The sequence below is a fragment of the Magnolia sinica genome, chromosome 13 (genome assembly GCF_029962835.1).
Source record: "Magnolia sinica isolate HGM2019 chromosome 13, MsV1, whole genome shotgun sequence".
Lineage (NCBI taxonomy): Eukaryota > Viridiplantae > Streptophyta > Magnoliopsida > Magnoliales > Magnoliaceae > Magnolia > Magnolia sinica.
In genome coordinates this window covers 25,307,166-25,330,270 of record NC_080585.1, presented here as the reverse complement: position 1 = coordinate 25,330,270, position 23,105 = coordinate 25,307,166, and the positions used below count along the sequence as shown (strand labels likewise).

General features: G+C 41.4%; 1 protein-coding gene across 1 annotated transcript; it reads left to right on the top strand.

Moving 5' to 3' along the window:
• Positions 1-16,143: 16,143 nt before the first annotated feature.
• On the top strand, positions 16,144-22,165 carry LOC131223305 (probable inactive receptor kinase At2g26730). Its single transcript, XM_058218661.1, has 2 exons — positions 16,144-17,729; positions 21,201-22,165. Exons 1-2 carry the CDS (start codon positions 16,382-16,384, stop codon positions 21,860-21,862), a joined length of 2,010 nt encoding a protein of 669 aa, XP_058074644.1. The 5' UTR covers positions 16,144-16,381; the 3' UTR covers positions 21,863-22,165.
• The last annotated feature ends 940 nt before the right edge of the window (positions 22,166-23,105 follow it).

The following is a 23,105-nucleotide window of genomic DNA, read 5'->3' as shown; positions in this document are numbered from 1 at the left end:
ATAAATACAGGCAATAACTGGTCCGATATGCAATATTTGACCTCAACATCTATGATCAGCTAATACATTCCTGTCAAATTACTGTTATCAGAAAATTTTGTTAATTGTATCCCAGATCTGTTGGGTTATTGAATAAATCACCAGTGATTCACTTATATCCAGCTACGTAAAGTGAAGCAACCACCTTGTAACTATGAAGTTATTACTATTTCAGTATTCATGAAATGCTCCTCTACACAGCACAAGCTTTGTTTTAGAGATGTCATGTGGCGAGTGTTTTGCTTTCGGTCGAGGTTGGAGAGAGAGAGAGAGAGAGAGACCCTAGCTTTGATACCATAAAGCCTTGGAAGGATTATTATTAAGAGTTTCCTCTCATATTTCCGCATTTGTTAAAAAATAATAATAGTTTGGTAGTCGAAAAGACTATCATGTGGGTACGCATAATCACTTTAATAATCTAAGCTGTTTACCAGGTCCAACTCACATTTAATGGAGTGCTATGCTAAGTCAGTGATATGACAATCTGGTCAATAACCTTTAATAGGGATAGTGAAAGTCGTTTACACAAATATAAATCATTTTGATCAAACTATTCATTAGGACTCATGATGGATCTTTTTACGTGACTTTTTTTAAACACCCACGCCCACACCACATGGGCACTTGATCACATGATCTCAGTATTGAAACAAAGTCTAAAGAATCACTTTTTTAGGCAATCCCACACCTTCCCATCCATGGTTTGAAGAATGGTTGGCTAATAAATATATATTTGAAAATTTAGAATTATTTATTAAAAATTAATAAATACTTTAAAAATTTATTTTTATAAGGTTCTGCCAATAACTTTTCAAGAAAAACCTCAAAAAACTAAAAATTTCAGAGGAATTTCTTCTCCAAGAAATGGCCAAGAAAGAGATTTTTCAGTATGAGCCATTGTATCTGATCAGTTCCCATTAAAGTCAACTTTATGAATTTTCAGTATAAGGCCTGTTTGTGTTGTGTTATTGAAAAAGCCAAAATGTCCCATCTCACTGTTTTGATCCAAGTCTCATAGGTTTATTTTTTCTTTTTATAGCCACTTTGATGGAAGTTTCCTCCCTTTTTGGGGGCCTATATATTTTCAATTTTCCCAACATGTTTACGGCTTTGTTTGCATAAAAATACATTTAAATGCCCAAAACAGACTGGAATTTATTAAAAATGAGTTTATGTGTCAAACGTCCCTTTTAAGGGTGTGTTAACGGGTCCAACCATACAAACATTATATATGGGTTCAAGCCCACGGCTCTATGGTAGAAAGTCTGCCTGCTAAAGTGAGGTCTTGAGTTAGAAATGTTACCTATAAAAACATAACTTGAGACGAGGATAATATATAAGATCTAATATTCTCAAATTAAACCGTTCAACCAAAGCTATACTAGTTTGATTTTCTAATTAGAAGATTGATGGATAGTTGGAATTGGAATAATCAAAGGTCCAAAATCAATAAGCAAATGTTCATTAATTAGAATCTAGGATGGCTCAATAATCAATTCCGAATCACTGTGATGGTATACATTCCCACAATTTGAAAAGGTTTAGTTAATTTGATTATAATACATGCTTATGTAAAATTTTCAAAGCCTGTGTATCAACCATCACACTATACTAGTGTATCCAATGTGACACAATTATGCATGGCCAGGCCACCTTAGAAAGTTGATAAAGCTTGACATTTCATGGCTCAAAATTCAGTCCGGTCCACTTACGTAATATGACCCACATCTGCTCAACATGTTTTCCCAACGGTCAGCTTTTCACTTGAGGAGTGGACAGGCCTATTATTGGGCTAGTGCACACACTAATGGTGGACCCCACCAGAAGGTGAGAATGGTAGAACCAGCTGTAAATTGTCTCTTTCAACTTCTGTCACAAATTGCTCTGCCAGCTTTGTTCACTAAAGTTGTATATTGTATGCTCCAAGTGGGCCACTCTAACACTAATCTATTCTTAAAGAAGAAAACATGAATATGCCTGGTAGTCCGCAGACTACTGAAGTGAAATTCTAGTTCGCCAGTTGGAGCATCTAGGGTGGTACAGAGACCACTTCAAATGGTGGGCCCACAGTGGATATGGGTCATGGATGGTCCATTTTTTTTTTTTAATGTAAAAGTATATGTAGAAGTATTCTAACCGTGTGAAAAAAGAAACTGAGTGCTGTCCTTTGATGGAGGTGATCGGGTGGTCTGTAGCAATCCATACTTCTCTATGGTTCATTCATGAAGGGGACATACCTCTTGAACGGTTACAATCACCGGTGGAAGTATTCCTACTGGACCATGTCTCTTGGATATTTCTCTATTTCTCGGATGGGCTAGACTCGTGCAGTTAGTTCTCCACCATTTAAACAGTCCCGGTGACTCAACTTCCTCAAACGTGGCAATGATGTACATCTATTCAGACCATCCAATTTGTGAGTCCTGTTGTGGATTACTCATATGTCTAAAATCACTCAATCCCAACCATTCAATTAATGGATGTTAAACAGACAGGTAATAAGTGGTCCCTTTAAGTTTTTTTAAGTATAAGTTTCAGGTATGCTCAATCCACAGTTGGCTCTACAATTTGGACGGTCTGGATTGCAAAAGAACTATGCCATATGTACATTCGAAGAGTCACCACCATTTTCTGAATGGTGCCGAACTAGATAGGAGCTAGCCCTTCGTGGAGAAACTCCAAGTGTAAAATTTGTCACATTTCAGTCAAAATAATTTAAATTCCGATTACTCTCATTTTCTGGCAATGCAGTAAAAAAAATAATTTCTAAATTGTATTTGGAGAGTTATATGATGCTCTGGAGCGTGTGACGCTTGATACACAAGCACCCAGCAATTGAACACATGGCATATGTAAACCCAAATTAAATAGATTAAATTGTGGAACCGGCTAAGTCACAATCCCAAACTCAGATTAGTCGAACAATTCTAATAAATGTCCACTTACTTGATGGTCTGATAATAAAATAAGCAGAACTTTTAGTCCATGATAGGTGGTGAAATTCCACCAGCGTGAGTGTGTGGGGTGTGTGTGTGCGTGTGTTTAAAAAAAAGAAAAAAGAAAAAAAGAAAAAAAGAAAAAAAAGAGTCCATGACATATCTAAATAGAAAAAAGAAGAAGATAATTTGGACAGTTTAATTAACTTAATTGTATGCCACATATGCAATTTCTAGGTGCCTGTGCATCATCCGTCATATTCTTGCCAGAGTATTAAGCTTTTTCTCATTGTATTTTACCGAAGTGCTACAGACAAAGGAAAAAATAAGTTGTATGTGACAGAAATATCCTTTCTTCTTGTTTTCAGACTTCAGAATCGAGTCTCTTCCCTGGAATTCAACCATGGAAATAATTAGATAATCAGGAATTGTGTATGATATGTGGTCCACATCTTTCTACAATGTACTCTTATTTTCAGTTCTGATAAGTAGGGCCTCCAGAATTCAGACCATTGTGTGTTATGTCCAACGGTAGATGCACTATGCCTCAAAAATGTCCAGAATAGTAAATTTCTATTTGTATTACAAAGAAGGATATAACAACATTCCACATTTTTCTTGAAATATGTGCTAATATGGGTTACTCAAAATTTCAAGCTTGAACATTTTTTGGGCATTGTCTAGCTATAGTGAGACAGCAGGCCAATGGTCTAGATCATGGTAACAAGGGCCCCACTTGTCCAAACTGAAAACGAATGTGTACTGTTTATAGAGATGGGCTCCGCATACCTTGTAATTCCTCTTGGATGATTGGAGCAATAAGACAACAATTGCAAACTCGGCCCACACACTTGGAATGTGGACCATTGCTATTAAAATAGTGACACCAAAATGATTATGGGTTTAACTATCTTTTAAGCCCATATGACCCAAGTTGTATGCAGGCAAACATGGTTCAAGTGTGGGTCTTTACTCATGGCTCAACCGTACATAGTGTGTGTTTTAACATTGAAGTCATGGGTTCAAGTACCTCATGCGGTGTGTTTGTGCGTGAATGATATTTTACTCCTAAAAAAAACCCTTCTACGGTGAGAAAATTTTGGGGTTACAATTTTGAGCTGTTTTTTTTTTTTTTAAATTATTTTTTCTTCTTCTTTTATCCAAGTTGAGAGAAGGTTTCAGCAATGCTTTTTTCCTTTTGAAAATAAGGTTTAAAGTTTCAAAGCTTTCTTAACTTTAAGTTTTTTTTTCCTCTCTATGCATTCAAGATTTGAAGATTTATTACTAATATATGTATTGCTGGAGTTTTTTTTTTTTTTTGTTTAAATTTATTTAACTTGAATTTATAAGAGTTTTGTTGTGACCTTGAAAATTGCACTTTGTACTTTATTAATTATAATATCTATTTGTTATTGTGGATTAATTCTTTACTGAATTCAATTGCTTGTGAATATAGTTTAATTGACATGTATATATTATGTTCATGTATGGTTCAAAGTTACTTTTTCTCAGCAAATTTTATTATTATTTCAAATGATCTCCGCAGGTTTCATATGTTATTAACTCGTTAAAATCAAATAATGTTTGATTTCAGTGATGATCCAGTTGAGCAGTGTTCTTATCATCAATTACCTACTCGCAGGACACCCATCGATCAATGAGTAGGATCAACCCATAATTTATGACTTTTAGGAATAGCCAATCTATGGTGAGGCCCACTGATTGAATGATAGAAGTGATTCTGACATCAAGGTGGGCTCCTTGTAGGGTCGTTGATCATGCCTTGCTGGTAGACTCACATGAGTTTCAAGATGAGGTCGTTGATGTAGTGGGAACTCAATCAGACGGACAGTATGAAGTCTAAAGCTGATGGATATTTGAAGACCCTATTCCTTCCATCCATGTTTGCCATCATGTGCATCCTAACCTCCAAACATGCTCCACGTGTTCCCATGTGAAACATGTTTGGAACATCTCCGGTGTCCACTAGCTTGGCCACACCTTGTAGATGAGCCGTCCAAAGGTTTAAGTGGGTCCACTTATCAAGTGGGCTAGAAAGTAAGAAACATAATCCACAGTTATGGCAAGTGTTTTTAGCTATCCATAATCCAATTGGTTTACTATATATGCACAGCCCATCTAAGAATTTCGACTTGCCTAATTTTTGGCCAAATCATCCATAGGATGGTGGGGTCCACTTATTAGGCCACTTAGATGTTGTGCAAGTGACGTCAATTACTGCCTAACTATAAAATCTTGTTGATATAATTTTAAACCGTTAAATTTACTTCTAATGCTGAAAAGAAGAGATTGGAGGGTTGATCTGTGCCAGAAGCAGTTTGATGATGTTTTGAAATGATCTGAATACTACGAAAGTTCCGGATCAACCATTTTGAGACATGTTACACACCAATAGAGCTGGGCACGGGTTGACTCAACCTGTGCGACTTGTTCAGACCGGACTCGATCTGAACCGAATGGGTGAGTCAGTCCGAACCGAGTAGGTTTCACCCAATCCAAACCCAAACCGGTTCGACTTAATCCGATACTCGATCCGGTCTGATGCAACTCAATTCGAAATCTGACTCGACTCGGATTCAAGTATATATATAACAAAAAATCTTAATTACTAAGTATCTATAATTCCATCTGTTACACCTGACCCAATACTCAATCCAGTCAAGGTCGCCTCGAAATCCAACTCGGCTCGGATTCAAGTATATATATAATAAAAAATTCTAATTTCTAAGTATCTCTAATTCTACCCATTACACCTGATCCAAACTCTCTCTTTCTCCCTCCCTCATCCTCGTCCTCATCCTCTTCCAAGCCCAGCAGCCACCCACCACTATCACCACCCTACTCCTCTCTCTCTCTCTCTCTCTCTCTCTCTCTCTCTCTCTCTCTCTCTCTACTTCCTCCTTTCCTCATCTCTCGATCCGATTCGGTGCCAACTCAATCCGACTCGGTACTTTTAATCGAGTCAGACTCAGTCCAGATTAGTTCAAGCCAAACCCGGACTCAGATCGGGTGAAGCATGTTGGAACTTGGTACCGAGTCGGGTCGAGTTCAGATCGTGCCTATTTCAAAACTGGATAGAGTCAGGCCAGCCCTAACTTGGTCTAACTTGTCTCGATGCCCAGCTCTAGACACCAACATTGAAATCCATGTAAAATATATGACAGTTAGATGATTGCTTGATTTTAAAGCGAGCTTATTTTAAGAGCACATCATATTTCATTAATCAAAGATTAACTAACAGCAAAAACAAGCCTTTTTCAAGGAAGCATGGTTAGTTTTTATGATTAACCTATTTAATAATCGTGCTTACCTATTTAATTACTTTGGATCGTACATGAACCTTTATTACTAACATCTGGGTTCCTTGCTTGTGTAAAATTGTTGCCAGGTGTATGGTCTTTTCCTCTCTCTTTCTTATATCCTCCTTTTGTTCTTTTTAATAAAGTTTAATTGTCCATCTTGTAAGAAAAAAAAAAAAGAAGAAGAAGAAGAAGAAAAAAAGAAAAGAAAAGAAAAAGCTAAATAATTTAGATCACCTATTTCTCTAGCCATTAATTGGAACTGTAAGTGATTTTTGAGTGACAGATTATGGTATCTTGGGTTTTGGTTGGAAACATGGTCTGGTTTATGAAATAGGTCGGTCTTTAGCAGATCCTAACTCAACTAAGCTCGACTCATTGCACCTCCTATTTACTAGGATGATGTTTGAGATGCACAAACAACCAAAGCTGTGACCCGCATGATGGATGATCTAATCGATGTTTGAACGGTTTAGGATCATCCACTTTCCTAGCCATTAATTAGATGATCAAGGTTTTGCATTCTAAGTGAGTTTCTGAGAGGAAAAGCTTGATCAATGGATCGGATTGTCGCTGGCATAATTAATATGATTCTAAATTCCCAGGAACTGTTTGGACAGCTAAGATCATCAAACCGAAGTAATCTTTAGAGGGAAGCGGATTGCCTATTAAGTAACTCGGTACGCCGTAAACTTTGTAAGGCTAGCCTTTTTGCCTTTTTTTTAAAGCTTCATATCCAAGTTGTCCATCTGTAGTACTAGATAATTTTAGGTAAGACTGTACAACTGATGTAGAGCGGGTCGCGGACATTTTCATGGCCACGATGGATCAGTAAAGGCCCGGTCGACGATAGAAGTGATCTGGACCGTCGGACCTTAGATCGGCATATCTCGTAATCCGGAATAAATTATCTGACGTAAAATATATAATTGTGCGGCTACGTAGGGTTTCCAAGACTATTACTTCTGACCATGACACGAAGTTCATAAGCCACTTTTGACGGACTTTGTGGACTCGATTTGATACACGACTTCAGTTCAGCAGCGTCTACCACCCACAAACTAACGGTCAAACTGAGGTTGTGAATTGTACGTTGGGAAACTTCATTCGATGTATTTCAGGAGAAAAACTGAAGCAGTGGGATTTAGCTTTGTCTTAAGCGAAGTGGAGTTTGCATTCAATAATAGGTGAACCGCTCGACAGAGAAATTTCTGTTTCAGGTTATTTATGGACGAGTACCTCGCCACATACTAGACTTGGTCCCTCTGCCCAAGTTCTCAGGCATGAGCATTGCAGAAGAACATATGGCTGACAAGATCATGGGCATTCATGCGGAGGTATAAACCAAGCTACATGCCTCGAACGAAAAGTACAAGGAACAAGCGGACAAGCATCGACGACAAAAAGTATTCAAGGTGGGCGACCAAGTAATGGTCTATCTGCACAAAGAACGATTTCCAACCGGAACGTACAACAAGTTAAAGAATAAAAAGATTGGACTGGTACCAATCATCCGAAAGATGAATGACAACGCTTATGTTGTTGATCTTCCAAACAATATGACGATCTCAGGACTTTCAACGTCGCGAACTTGACTGAGTATCATGAACCAGCGCAGGATGAGAACTCGAGGACGAGTTCTTTTGAAGTGGAGGAGACTGATGTAAAGCGGGTCGCGGATAGTTTCATGGCCAAGATGGATCAGAAAAGGCCCGGTCGACGACATAAGTGATCTGGACCGTCGGACCTTAGATCGGGTATATCTCGCAATCCGGAATGAGTTATCTAATGTAAAATATATGATTTTGGGGTAGAACAAGCTACTTTAGCCAACCAACCCTACTACGCTGGGTTGCGTAGCCCGAAATTGCAAAAAACCCCTGGATCGACGGTTGTTTCCCTGTTTTAATTTTGTTTTAAATAGTAAGTTTTAGTTTGATTATAACTCTTCATCCGTCGGGCTTTAGGAGTTGCGCCCAACGTGAAAAGAGCTTAGAATAATTAGGAGAACGGTTTGGTGAAGCCAAATAGGACACTATTTTTGGCCGAAAACTTGTGCACTAGTAGACATCACGACCGTCTATAAATAGTAAGTTTACTATTTATAGTAAGTCGCGAATTCTAGGAGTTTTAGTTGTAGTTTGCTTCTGATTTCTTTCTCATTGCTTCGTACCCCTATTTAAAGGGTTGTGAACTCGTTTTTATGGATTCATTAATCAATTTCGAATTTATTAGAATTTATTTCTTTTTTCTGCTTTCTTTCCTTGTAAATTCGAGAAGTCTCTGTGAGGAGTCCAGAGAAGTTCCGTGGATTTGGAATAGTTATCCTCTTCAGGAAGATGGTGCTCGACCTTACATCCTCCCCTGCGTCAGTTTGGTATCAGAGCGAGATTTTTCCTCGGATTGATGGCTTCTAACGACGGATCGGGCAACAATCCCATGGACGGTACTCTAGGAAATTTACCTTTAATGGGGGCAACTTTCGAAGTAGCGCAACGAGAGAATCGGCAAGCCATGCAAGGGCTGCAAGCTTCCATCGACTGCATAACGGATCTCTTGGTGGAAAAGCTAAGGCAACTCCGTGTTCCTGGTGGTAATCCTCCATCGCTAATTGCTGAAACTCGTAATCGCCCTGATTGCAGGATAGTACCGGCAGTGCATCCAAGGGTCATTCCTAAGGAAGGGGGCTCTAGTGAGGAGGAAATCGAAGACATAATCTTCCAACACCCCAGACAAGGCGGTGATCGAATAGATCGAATGGATCAAGAATTCAAGATGCGAGTTGATATTCCTAGCTTTAATGGCCAACTACACATTGAGGATTTCCTCGATTGGCTTTCTGAACTTGAGCAATTTTTCGACTATATAGACATCCCTGAAGCAAAGAAGGTCAAGCTTGTGGCCTACAAGTTGAAAGGAGGAGCTTCAGCTTGGTGGGAATAATTGCAACTCGCGCGAACCAGGCAGATGAAAGCACCAATCCACACCTGGCAGCTGATGAAGTAGCTACTACGTGTCCGATTCTTCCATAGCGATTACGATCAGGTATTATTCTAACAATACCAAAATTGCCGACAGGGTAATCGATCAGTGAGAGAATACGCAGAAGAATTTTACCGCCTGGCGGCGCGTAATGATTTGGTCGAGACTGAATCGCAACAAGTCATCGGATTCAACGGTGGATTGCGTATGGCTATCCAGGATCAGGTCCAGATGCAGTCCCTCTGGATGATGAATGATGCGATCAAGTTGGCTACTTAGGCAGAAGGGTAACTTGAACGTCCTAACACACGGACCTATCCTACTATAAGGATCCCTATGGTAGGTCCACTCCAGGGAACTCCATAGCCCAAGGGGAAGGAGCCCGTAGGAGCACGCACTCAACCTCTTATGTCTGAGAACCGAGATCAGGGAAGCGGGCAAGTTAGACCCCAAAGGGGCTATCGACTGCTACTGGTCCAAGTAGAATCCCGAACTCCTATGCTCGGCCAAGGCCCAACAACTGCTATCGTTGTGGCCAATCGGGCCACCTATCAAATACTTGTCCCTAGCGAAAAGTAGCAAACCTCACCATCAATGATGGTAGTGTTGATAATGCTTATGAAGATCCAGATATTGAAGAACAGGAGCATACCACCGAGGACGAGGCAGATGATTCAGGTTGGGTTCAACAAGATCACTGCGAGTCGCTCGTCGTGAGGCGATTATTATATGCGCCAAGAAAAGAAGTGTATCCATAGCGGCATAACATCTTCCGCACTAGGTATACGGTGAATCGAAAGGTTTGTGACGTGATCATTGACAGCGGGAGCAGCGAGAACATCGTCTCCAAGGTCATGGTGAAAAAATTACAATTGAAAATGGAGCGTCATCCCTCTCCATATACAATCGGTTGGATTAAGAAGGTCAGCGAAACAAAGGTAATTGAACGGTGCACCATATTCTTTTTAATTGACAAACATTATAAGGATGAAGTAGTATGCGATGTGGTTGACATGGAAGCATGTCACATACTACTCGGTCGGCCTTGACAATCTGACCGTGACGCCACTCATAAAGGGCGAGATAATATATATATTTTCGTCAAGGAAGGCCGGAAGACCATATTGGCTCCTATAGATCCAGAGGGACTACCTGAAACTTCTAAAGTGGAGGGTCGTTTTCTTTTAACCATACGAGACTTCGTGGAAGAATCCAAAGAAACAGGACAGACTTATGCATTAATTGCAAAATGGGAAGAACTCGAGCCTACCATCATCCCTAAAAGATTAAGACCCTTGCTATATGAATTCAAAGAAATTTGGCCCGATGACCTTCCCGATGGGTTACCCCCCATGCGGGGTATCCAACACAATATCGACTTTGCCCCTGGGTCCAGTTTACTTAATCGTCCTCATTATTGAATAAGTCCGAATGAATGCGAGATTCTGCAGGGATAAGTAGAGGAGTTGATCCGTAAGGGTCTTATTCGAGAAAGCATGAGTCCATGTACTATACCAGTTCTATTAACTCCAAAGAAAGATGGGAGTTGGCGTATGTGTGTCGACAGCTGAGCTATCAATAAAATCACTATAAAATAAAAGTTTCCTATACCACGGTTAGACGATATGCTGGACATGCTAGAGGGTGCAAAAATATTTTTTAAATTGGACCTAAGGAGGTGCTACCATCAGATTCGAATACGGCCGGGTGATGAGTGAAAAATGACCTTTAAGACCAAGGAAGGATTATACGAATGGATGGTCATGCCCTTCGATCTTTTAAATGCGCTTAGTACATTTATGAGATTGATGAACCAAGTTCTGAAACCTTTAATTGGGCGGTTCGTTATGGTTTATTTTAATGATATTTTGATATACAGTTAAGACGAAACCACCCATATGGAACACCTCAAGAAGGTCCTTCAAGTGCTCACTAAAAATAAACCGTATCTTAATTTAAAAAAGTGCAGCTTCATGACTAATAGCTTATTGTTTTTGGGTTTTGTCGTAACATCCACGGGCATTCGGGTGGATGAGGAAAATGTGAAGGCAATCAGAGAATGACCGGTTCTCACAAATATTCACGAAGTGCGAAGTTTTCATGGACTGGTAACATTCTATCATCGGTTCATGAAAAATTTCAGTACCATTATGTCACAAATCACAGATTGTATGAAGAAATGGTAGTTTTAGTGGACTGACGAAGCTGACAGGAGCTTTGTCGAAATCAAGCGTAGATTATCCACGACCTCGGTTCTTGTACTTCCTAACTTCAACAAACTGTTTGAAGTCAAATGTAATGCCTCATATGTTAGAATTGGAGGAGTTTTGTATGAAAAAGGTAGGCCGGTAACCTTCTACAATGAGAAACTTAGTGTTGCACGCAAGAAGTGGTCTACATATGAGATCGAGTTATACGCGGTGGTCCAGACACTGCAACACTGACGACATTATTTGATTCAAAAGGAATTCATACTTTACACGGACCATCAAGCTCTCAAATTTATTAATAGTCAAGCTAACATTAACCGTGTGCGTGCTAGATAGATCTCGTTTTTACAGGAATTCACGTTCGAACTAAAACACAAGTCAGGGCAACAGAACAAAGTAGTTGATGCACTGAGTTGCCGTGCAACTTTGTTAGTCACTATGAGCAATGAGGTTGTCGGGTTCGAGCGCCTCAAAGACATATATGCCGATGATGATGACTTCAAGGATGCATGGGTTAGATGCGAAGAAGGTTACCCCGGCGACTTATATATGCAAGATGGGTTCCTTTTTAAGGAAAATCGACTGTGCATCCCGAACAGTTCACTAAGGGAACAGATAATCTAAGAGCTATATGGAGGTGGCCTCAGTAGACACCTTGGGCGAGATAAGACGTGAACTTTTGTGGAAGAACGGTATTACTGTCCGCAATTGGTATGTGATGTGGGAAAAGTAGTTCAACATTGTTATATTTGTCAGACCTCCAAGGGGCAATCTCATAGTACGGGCATCTACACCCCATTACTCGTGCCTGACGACCCTTGGGAGGATTTATCTATGGACTTCGTGCTTGGTCTCACACGAACACAACGCGGCATGGATTCCGTGTTCGTGGTAGTAGATCATTTTTCCAAGATGACACACTTTATTCCATGCGAGAAGACTCTGGATGCAACACATGTGGCGAATCTATTCTTCAGAGAAATTGTACGGCCACACGGGGTTCCCAAGACTATTACTTCTGACCGTGACACGAAGTTCATAAGCCACTTTTGGCAGACTTTGTGGACTCAATTCGATACACGACTTCAGTTTGCATTCAACAACGGGTGAACCGCTAGACAGGGAAATCCCCGTTCCAGGTTATTTATGGACGAGTACCTCGCCACACACTAGACTTGGACCATCTGCCCAAGCTCCCACGCATGAGCATTGCACCAGAACATATGGCTGACAAGATCATGGGCATTCATGCGGAGGTACAAACCAAGCTACATGCCTCGAACGAAAAGTACAAGGAGCAAACGGACAAGCATCAACGACAAAAAGTGTTCGAGGTGGGCGACCAAGTAATGGTCCATCTGCGTAAAGAACGATTTCCGAACGAAACGTACAACAAGTTAAAGAATAAAAAGATTGGACCGGTACCAATCATCCGAAAGATCAATGACAACGCTTATGTTGTTGATCTTCCAGATGACATGGTGATCTCACGGACTTTCAACATCACGGACCTAACCGAGTATCATAAACCAGCGCAGGATGAGAACTTGAGGATGAGTTCTTTTGAAGAGGAGGAGATTGATGTAGAGCGGGTCGCGGACAGTTTCATGGCCAAGATGGATCAGAAAAGGCCCGGTCGACGACAGAAGTGATCCGCACCGTCGGACCTTAGATCAGGCGTATCTCGCAATTCGGAATGAGTTATCTAACGGAAAATATATGATTTTGGGGTAAAACGAGCTACTTTAGCCAACCAACTCTGTTATGCCGGGTTACCCAGCCCGAAATTGCGAAAAACCCCTGGATCGATGGTTGTTTCCCTGTTTTAATTTTGTTTTTACTATAAATAGTAAGTTTTAGTTTGATTATAACTCTTCATCCGTCGGGCTTTAGGAGTTGCGCCCAACGTGAAAAGAGCTTAGAATAATTAGGAGAACGGTTTGGTGAAGCCAAATTGGACACTTACTATTTTTGGTCGAAAACCTTGGCACTATTAGACATCACGACCGTCTATAAATAGTAAGTTTACTATTTATATTAAGTCGCGAATTCTAGGAGTTTTAGTTGTAGTTTGATTCTGATTTCTTTCCCATTGCTTGGTACCCCTATTTAAAGGGTTGTGAACTCATTTTTATGGATTCATTAATCAATTTCAAATTTATTAGAATTTATTTCTATTTTCTGCTTTCTTTCCTCGTGGATTCGAGAAGTCTCTGTGAGGAGTCCAGAGAAGTTCCGTGGATTCGGAATAGTTATCCTCTTGAGGAAGACGGTGCTCAACCTCACATCCTCCCCTGCGTCAACAACTGAGTTAGCTCTGTTAGCTCGCTTGACTTAACTAAAAAAAACTCGATTTGAAACTGAGTTTGAGTCGAGTAGAGCTGATTTTTTGAGCTCAAAGAAAATTTCAAACCAAGTTCAAGCTTGCCCAAGCTTGACTCGACTCAACTCAGATCGAACCCAACTCGAATCGAACTTGGATTGAACTAGTTCTTTTACTCAGTTACTTTGATATTGATCTTGCTCATTAAGTGTTTGATGAAATTACTCAACGAATTGTGACTAGGGGCAAGAAAGGTATATATATGAAACATATGCCATTTTTTCTTGATTTTTATGTTGTTTGCAAGGTGTTTGATGAAATACTTGTAAAATCAGTGCTACTATTTTACATACAATGAGATTTTGAAGGTGCAGTCCATGTGTTTGTGAAAATACTGCATAGGCAAACTTGGCTCAAACTTAGCCCAAATTGGCCTGATCTATTGACTGAACTGAGTCGAACTGGCCAATCAAGCTCGACGACCGAGCCGAGCCGAGTTCAAGATGGGGTTAGCTAGTGGCCAAGCCAAGTCGAGATATGCCAAACTCGACTCGGTCCCACTCATGTACACCTCTAATTTTAAGGCAAGATTCAGGAATGGAATCATATTCAAAATTCAAGTGAACCAAACGACATAAAACATTGTGAAATGAGAACCTAGTGTTGAAAACTTCCTAGGGCCGCAATATTTTGAATCAAGCTGATATTTGTGTTTTCAATTCAGATATGACCTTATGAAAAGGCTGGATGATAAATAAACATCACCGTGGGCCTAGAAAGGTTTCAATGGTGGATATCATTATCCCCACCGTTTCCTTGGTGTGGTCCACTTGAGCTTTGCATATTCTTATATTTTGAGCATGTTCCAAAAAAAACTTGCATGAACGGCATGGATAAGGTACAAACATCCATGGTGTGGCCCTTGGAGTTTACACAGTAAGCTATCAATCCGCTTCCTCTTTAAAGAGGGATGAACATCAGCATATCTGATGGATGATCTAGATTAATGACCGCTTTGGTAATGTAATTAATATGGATCATCCCAATCCATGTCTAATGAATGGAGGTTTAAGATTATTAGACCAAATCAAATTTTTACACGATGGGTAATCAAAGGTACCGTCATGTGGTGGATGATCCAGACCACTGATCGAAACATTTTAAAGGGAGCGGTGCTTAAAAGGTGGGACCCACACAATGTGCGGTCTATTTCAAATGAACCTTTTAGCTTTTCTGATATAATCAATGGCACCATGTGGCCCACCCGATAGGACCATCAGTCGCAAGTGCTTCTTATACTAGCATGCGTGGATTGTACGGCTCCACGCTCCCATGTGCACTTGAGCGAACGTTAACAATTTCTAGTTTCCTGAGTGCTTGCCATGATTTGCAAATAAACAAGCGGAGAAAATAGATCCAGTGCACTAAGTGCATGGAAAACATCTTCCTATGCACATAGCTGCATTTGGACTTGTTGGCATCACATAATCTATCCGGACCCTTCATTAGGTCCATTCCACCTTTCTCCTATTCATAGGAAAAAATCACATCAATCTAATGATCCTATCCATCCGTTATTGGACCTATGATCTATATATGCATTTCACTAATGAGATGGTTGGGTTCATCCAATCAGAATGAATTTTCCAAGGAAACTTACAAAGGGTGGGTAGATTTTAATGGACAGTCCAGATGGAGATGTGTATGCTAAAGAAATCCATATGCAACCATGTGCTTGGGATAGCTATTAAAGAAAGAAATGGGATTGTGTTAGAGAAGACATGTTCCAGTGCTCACAGAGACTACAAGTTCAGTGCACCTAGTTGCACTGGTTCACATGGACAGTCCAATCCATTGATCTATAGCTTTCATAGGTCCAGCGTACTTTTAATGGGTTAACATATAAACATCCCTCTAATCTTGAAAATACTGACCATTTGATCAATGACCTTTTAAAATGGACAGTCAAGATCGTTTACCCAAAAGTAAGTCCAATCAATAATCTGATCCATCTATTTGTTAGGCCCCATTATAGATTACTTATGATTCTAAAGAATAACTTTTGTTAAGTAATAAAAACCATCCCATCCATGGATGGCTTAAGAAAATAGTCTAAATGAATGTCAGACTGGACCATCCAACCAGTGTAATTTTTGCATGTTAGCCCATTTCATATGTTCCCGACATAATGGACAGATCAGATTGATCGATTGGACTGTTCAAGAGAACAGATACAACTAGGAGCACTGTAACTTATACTGTGTATTTCTCTTTAAGAAGAAAGTGACCCCCTCAAAGAGAATCTGAAACTCGAACGAATTCTAATTACTTTGGGTTTGGGTATCCAAACGGGCTTTTACCTTTTTTTTCTCCTCGTGACACTGGTACCTACTTCTACTCTCCAAAAAACCAATACAAAAATCCTCTCTTCGCCTCTCTCTCCACTTTTTCTTTTCTTTCTTTTCTTTCTTTTCTTTTTATTCTCTCCTTCTCTCTCATGGCTCTTCCTCAGAAAACCGCTTACCATATCTTCCAAAAGCGTTATCATAAACCACCCATCTTTCCTTCCAAATGACAAGAAAAACCGCTTCCGAAAACCTAGCTCCAATGGCATTTCATTTTTCGTTTTCTCGTTTTCTTTTTCTCATTTTGCTATCGTTTTCTTTTAAGAACCGAGTCGACTCAGAGCCGACTCAGGACAAGCAAGCTCTCTTATCGTTCCTCTCCCAAACCCCCCATGAGAACCGAATCCAATGGAACGCTTCCGACTCGGCCTGCAACTGGGTCGGCGTCGAATGCGATGCCAATCGCTCTGCTGTCTACTCTCTCCGCCTCCCCGGCGTTGGGCTTGTGGGTCAGATCCCGGCCGGCACTCTCGGTCGCCTGACCCAGCTCCGCGTCCTTAGTCTCCGGTCTAACCGCCTCTCCGGTGACATCCCGCAGGATTTCTCTGACCTCAAGCTCCTCCGCAGCATCTACCTGCAGAACAACCTCTTCTCTGGGGAGTTCCCGCCGAGTTTTTCTGGGTTGACTCGCCTTACTCGTCTGGACATCTCCTTCAACAACTTCACCGGAAAAATCCCGTTCTCCGTCAACAATCTGACCCACCTGACCCGATTCTACCTACACAACAACTCCTTTTCCGGCAATCTCCCTAGCATCAATATCCCGTCACTGACAGATTTCAATGTCTCCAACAACAATCTCAACGGTTCAATCCCGACAACCCTTGAGAGATTTCCCGGATCGGCGTTCACCGGCAACATCAATCTCTGCGGACAGCCGCTGACTCCCTGCAACCCATTCTTCCCGTCGCCGTCGCCGTCCCCTGTTTCAACTCCCCCCGCAATCCCATCTCGGAAAAGCTCCAAAAAGCTCTCCAAAGCCGCCATTATAACAATTTCCGTCGTGGGAGGCGGAATTCTACTTCTAATTCTTTTGGGTCTGATTCTATTGCTCTGTTTGAGGCGACGGCGCGATCATCCGCGGCCCGCGAAGCCTACAAAGCCGGCCCCTCGATCGATGGGGGCGTCTGCAGCAGCAGAGACAGGGACTTCGTCGTCCAAGGACGATATGGGAAGCGGTGCCGGCGAGGGGGAGAGGAACAAGCTGGTGTTTTTCGATGGTGGGGTTTATAGCTTCGATCTGGAGGATCTTTTGAGAGCTTCGGCGGAGGTATTGGGGAAAGGAAGCATTGGAACTTCGTATAAGGCGGTTTTGGAAGAAGGAACTACGGTGGTGGTGAAGAGGTTGAAGGATGTAGCCGTTGCGAAGAAGGAATTCGAGATGCAGATGGAGATGTTGGGGAAGATAAAGCACGACAATGTAGTTCCTTTGAGGGCGTATTACTACTCCAAGGACGAGAAGCTGCTCGTATCTGATTTCATGCCTGCTGGGAGCTTGTCTGCTCTTTTACATGGTATGGTTTTCTATCTCCCCTTTGATCTTTTCCTTCTGTGTTTTTTCCCTCATTTTCTTCTATGGTTAGAGATTGACGCTTGGGGTTTTCGCAGTCATGGAAAATTTTATTTTTATTTATTTTTTATTTTTTTATTTTTGGGTTTTTATTGTTTTGTCTTTCTTGGATTTAAGATGGAAGCTTGGGATGTTGCAGTCATGGAAATTCTGTCTTTTTTCTTCTTTAGAAAAGAAAAGAAGAAAAGAGTCGTGTGTTTGGGTAGGGTTAGAATCCGTCCTTTTCGCGCTGGTGTATAATTGAGGGTATTTTGGTCTTTTTTGGGAAGTAGTACCCTCTACGTTTCTGGTAGTAGGGGCGAGTGGTTTGCTAAACTGCGCCATGGTGCGTAGCCCGCATTTTTCGATTATGAATGCCGAAAGGCGAAGGGTTCGGTAGGTAGGAAATATGAAGACTTTTGCGGGTTTTATCATGTTTCTAAATAATTGAGTATTTTTCGAAAACAAAAAAAATGCAATGCATTTGGTGGACCGGACTCCCCAACAGCACATCGTGGGGCCCACCATGTTGTGTATGTAAAATCACTACGTCCATCATGTTTTGTCCTTGATTCATAACGCATGTGGGCCACATCACAGGGAACAATGGGGATTGGATGGCGTGGGCCCACCATGCTGTGTATCTTTCATCAAGCCCGTTAATCAGGTTTTAACTCATGAGGATGAATTGAAAGCACGAACATCAACCTGATCCAAATGAAAATTTTACGAGCAGAATTACATTGTTCTCCATTGGTGTGGCCCATCAAAGTTTTTTATTGGGCCTATCTCTTCTATCTGCGGTTTAAACAATGGTTCTCACCAGATGGACGGAGTGGATTTACTTATAAAACATAATGGGCCCCACAGAGCTTCGGTGTTGTAAACGATTCCGGTCCGCATTTGGCGCACCCCATGTTTTCCTCAGATGTTCAACTGCTTCAGCTATAAAATAAAAAAATTTAAAAAAAATAATTGATACTCTGACGGAGTCCAACTGTCATACGCAGGCACTAAGAAATTATAGGTAGCTGTCCAAGTCATAGCTCCAGTTTTAGATGCATCCTAACCCAAGAACTACTTTTCACGGATGATTAGAAATGAAAACTATACAATGGTCCTATTTTCAACACAGAAGTGTCCACTAGTCAGATGTCATGATTGTTCAACCCATCTAATCTGTGGATTCTAGCTTAGTTACAGTAGATTTCTGTTAGAATATGCCACGTCTATCTTTTCTAAGTGCTTGCGTATCAAGTATCATTCACAGATGGAGTATCAAATAACTTCCCCAAAACATAAAGGCTACTTGGCATCTCCAATTTCATGTTTGCCAAAAAAAAAAGAAAGAAGAAGCGTATTTCTGCTTTGCATGAGTTATATAGTAATCTAACATGCCCAGGGGTGTAATTACGCACCCATGTTGTGCGATTGCATTGAAGTTTGTCTCGTTGCTCGGGTGTATCGAATACAGCCAATAGCCAGATTGATAAGCGACCGACATCCTCTTGATGTATGCGTTTTATACTATTTAGCTCGTTTCTCAAAAGTTTGCAATGTGGGTCTTCTTATTTTTTAATTTTTATTTTTAGGGGCTAGTTTCTCATTTACCTAGCGTGTAGAACTCATGTACGGCTGCCCAGATACAGCAAATTGCGGGACGTGTTGCGGATGGACCATATATATAAAATCACGCTTATCAAGAGATCCAAACCATCCAATTTTAATGGCTATAAAATGTGTGGCTGAAAGTAAAATAGTGAGAAGTCCAAATTCCAATGCCAAAATCAGATGGTCACTGTGGTTTCTTGCGTATGCTCGATCCGCATTTGTGTCAGCCATTTGGCCGGTCTGGATTGCCGTACGATGATGTGATATGTACGGTAGAAGAGTCACCACCGTTTTAAAATGGTGATAAACCACCAGAGGAGTCGATACCTTTTCGTAAGCTTATCTGTATAGAGACAAAAGTACCCCACTACGAGGGTAAGTATTTGGATTTTGGACGGTGAGCCATCCTACAATACTTGGAAAGAGGACATGGCGTAAGAATCCATGAGGCATACTTGGAAAGTGTGGACCATCTCTGTGTGATCCAGACCGTTGATATACATTCACTATGGCCTGAAAATGGATGGTTTGGATGGGGAATACCTAAGCACACTTGCAACTGAAAAACAGGCTAGGATTATCCGCAATGGGATTTTCTTGTGGAATGGCCCACTCAAGGTGGGCCCCATCTGATCGACGGGTACGTTGGTGTAGATCAGATCAACCAGAATGGGTCCCACTTGTAACATGCACATCCTCTTGTGGAGAAATTGTGAAAATTACTCTTATTATTTGGTTGGAGAAGGAAAATCATAAATCAACGCTGAATGGACGGAAACCGATCTGATAATGACATTTCTGTACGGACGAGGGCACTTTGGTCATTCTGATGATGATAATTAAGTCAAATGGAGATATATAAACACAGGATATTTTGATTGAGTTCCCCCTGTTTGCACACACTCACCGACCATAGGTGGCTGGCCTGGAACACGTGCGTGAGTTCCGAGCCGTCCATCAGACATTTGCAATGTGGTCGTTCCGTAAGCCAAGGAGTCGAGTAATCTAACGTTCCAAGATAAAGATCAAGTGCCCCAACTCAGGAATAAATCTGATGAACGCTCTGGATCTCGCACACGTGATGGCTCTATGTGTTTTGATGCTACTTCATGCGCGGCAGCGGATGGATTTCTAAGAAAGCTATAGTTCAATTATAAATAGGATGATGTACACGTGCAGCTTCAATGAACAGTTGTGATCATCCGGCGGTGGGCCCAACATACCGTAGTTTGCTAATGACGCTTGGAAGTCCCTTTCTTCCTATTTATAAATGTCAGGTCAGCACATCTGACAACATGCACTGCACATTTTCGTCATTGATTTGCTGTCATACAAAGCCACTCAGAAAGTCTACACGTGGCATACATTAACTCTAACTATACTGAATAATACTGTATAACTTGCAGTCAAATTCAAATTGGCTGAACAATCCAAACCGTTGATTCGTGTACGCTTTTATGCACCGACAGGACTTTTTCATTTTCGACCGTCCAATAAATGTCCACCAATCTGATAGCCAGCTAACCGAATAAGTTTAAAATTTTTGTTCGTGATGCATCTTAAGTGGGACCGGTAATTTGGATAGTTTCATTTATATTAAAAAATAAAGTGCGAGATACTCTTTAAGGGCCTGCGTATCATCCATCGGTTTCCGCTGGAGTATAAAACTTGCAATTGAAAAGAAAGCAGGAACGGTCAAAATACGCTTCGAAGTTCTCCCGCGCTTTCTAATTCTCGTGAAGAATACGACAAACTTCAGTGGCATTTTCGTAAAAAAGAAAACAAAATATATCGTTTTAACCGGATGAGGCGGTGCCTGTTGCAGGCAGTAGGGGCTCGGGCCGTACGCCTCTGGACTGGGACAACCGGATGAAGATAGCCCTCGCAGCAGCGCGAGGGCTGGCCCACCTCCACGTGGCGGGCAAGATCGTGCACGGCAACATCAAGTCCTCGAACATCCTTCTCCGCCCGGACCTCGACGCGTGCGTCTCCGACTTCGGCCTCAACCCTCTCTTCGGCGCATCCACTCCCCCCAACCGCGTGGCAGGCTATCGTGCGCCGGAGGTGGTGGAGACACGCAAGGTCACCTTCAATTCGGATGTCTACAGCTTCGGCGTACTACTGCTGGAGCTCCTGACGGGTAAGGCCCCCAACCAGGCGTCCCTGGGTGAGGAAGGAATCGATCTCCCGAGGTGGGTCCAGTCGGTTGTTCGCGAGGAATGGACGGCTGAGGTGTTCGATGTGGAGCTGATGAGGTACCAGAACATAGAGGAGGAGATGGTGCAGCTGCTGCAGATCGCCATGGCCTGCGTGTCCACCGTCCCTGACCAGAGGCCCGCGATCCAGGAGGTGGTGCGCATGATAGAGGATATGAACCGCGTCGAAACGGACGACGGACAGAGGCAGTCGTCTGACGATCGCTCGAAATCGGGCGGCCACACTCCCCCGACGGGCTCCCGTACTCCTCCCGCTGCTGCCACGCCTTGAAGTAAATAAAAAAAAGAAAAAAGAAGAAGGGCGCATGGTTAACTTGCGCCGGGATGCGTCATTGCTTAAGCTACGCAACTGTGGGGGGTGTTTGCATTTCTTTCATCTCTTCTGCAAAGGATGAATTTTATTTTTATTTTTTATTTTTGGTGTTATTTTTCTTAATTTTTATAATTTTGAAGGAATTAATTGGGGAGCATGGTCCATTATCTGGGTGGAGCTGCCATTTGTTTGATTTTCGGAAGAAATGAATATTTATTTTTCTGTGAAGAAGCCAAATAGAATATCAACTACTTTACCAGATTTATTTATTTATTTATTTTCTGTTTCACATTGGAATGGCCAACGGATGATCCTGGCCATTCATCTACAAGTCCCTACAACGGATGAATGGTCTAGGTCATCCTTGGTGAGTCTGATATAGGAAACCAAGTTGTTTATGGACTCTGTCGGGTCCACCAACCCCGCCGAGCATTTAGGTGAGAACCATACTCGTGGACCGTACAAACAGAATGTAAGTCCAGTTAAAAACTCGTATCGACTAAACCAATGAGAGCAGTGTGAACTTCTCTCAAAACCGTTAAAGGTATCAATCATACCTTCACACCTGATTTGCAGGTTTGATTAAATGAACAAAGGTAGACTTTCAAATTAAAGAAGGCAGAGTTTATTAATATTTGAAAATTATATTAATTACAATCGTTGAGTTGCGAGACAATCAAATGAATAAATAAAAGAAAATAATAAATACTTGATACGTCTCTTGGAACAAACAATCAATTTAGGTGTAATCAATCGTAATCAATCAAATCATAATTTCAAGGTTGCAGAAAGACCATCTCTACTTATAAGGTACCCTAGTGGGAACCAACTCTGCTAAGAAAATAGAGGAAAGATAAATAAAAGATAAGTTGGTGTGTTTGGCATAGGATATTGAGCTCTTATTTGATCGCTCCTTTTTTAAATTGTCGAGGCGGTGAAACCATCGCTAGTAGAGCTGGGCACGGGATGACTCAACTCTACTCGTCCAACTCGTTTGAACCTGACTCGATCCTAACTGAATGAGTGAGGCAGTCCGAACCAAGTAGACTTCACTCAATTCGAACTTAAACCGAGTCGAATTACTCAGTAACTCAATTCGTTCCGAAACTGACTTGACTCGGATTCGGGTATATATATAATTAAAAAATCCTATGTTTTAAGAATCTCTAACCCTATACACCGCACTCTAGCCCACTCCGAC

Coding starts and splice junctions, on each gene's coding strand:
- LOC131223305 (XM_058218661.1), top strand. CDS start 16,382: ATGACAAGAAAAACCGCTTCCGAAAACCTAGCTCCAATGGCATTTCAT. Junction 17,730..21,200: donor CTTGTCTGCTCTTTTACATG/GTATGGTTTTCT, acceptor TGCCTGTTGCAG/GCAGTAGGGGCTCGGGCCGT.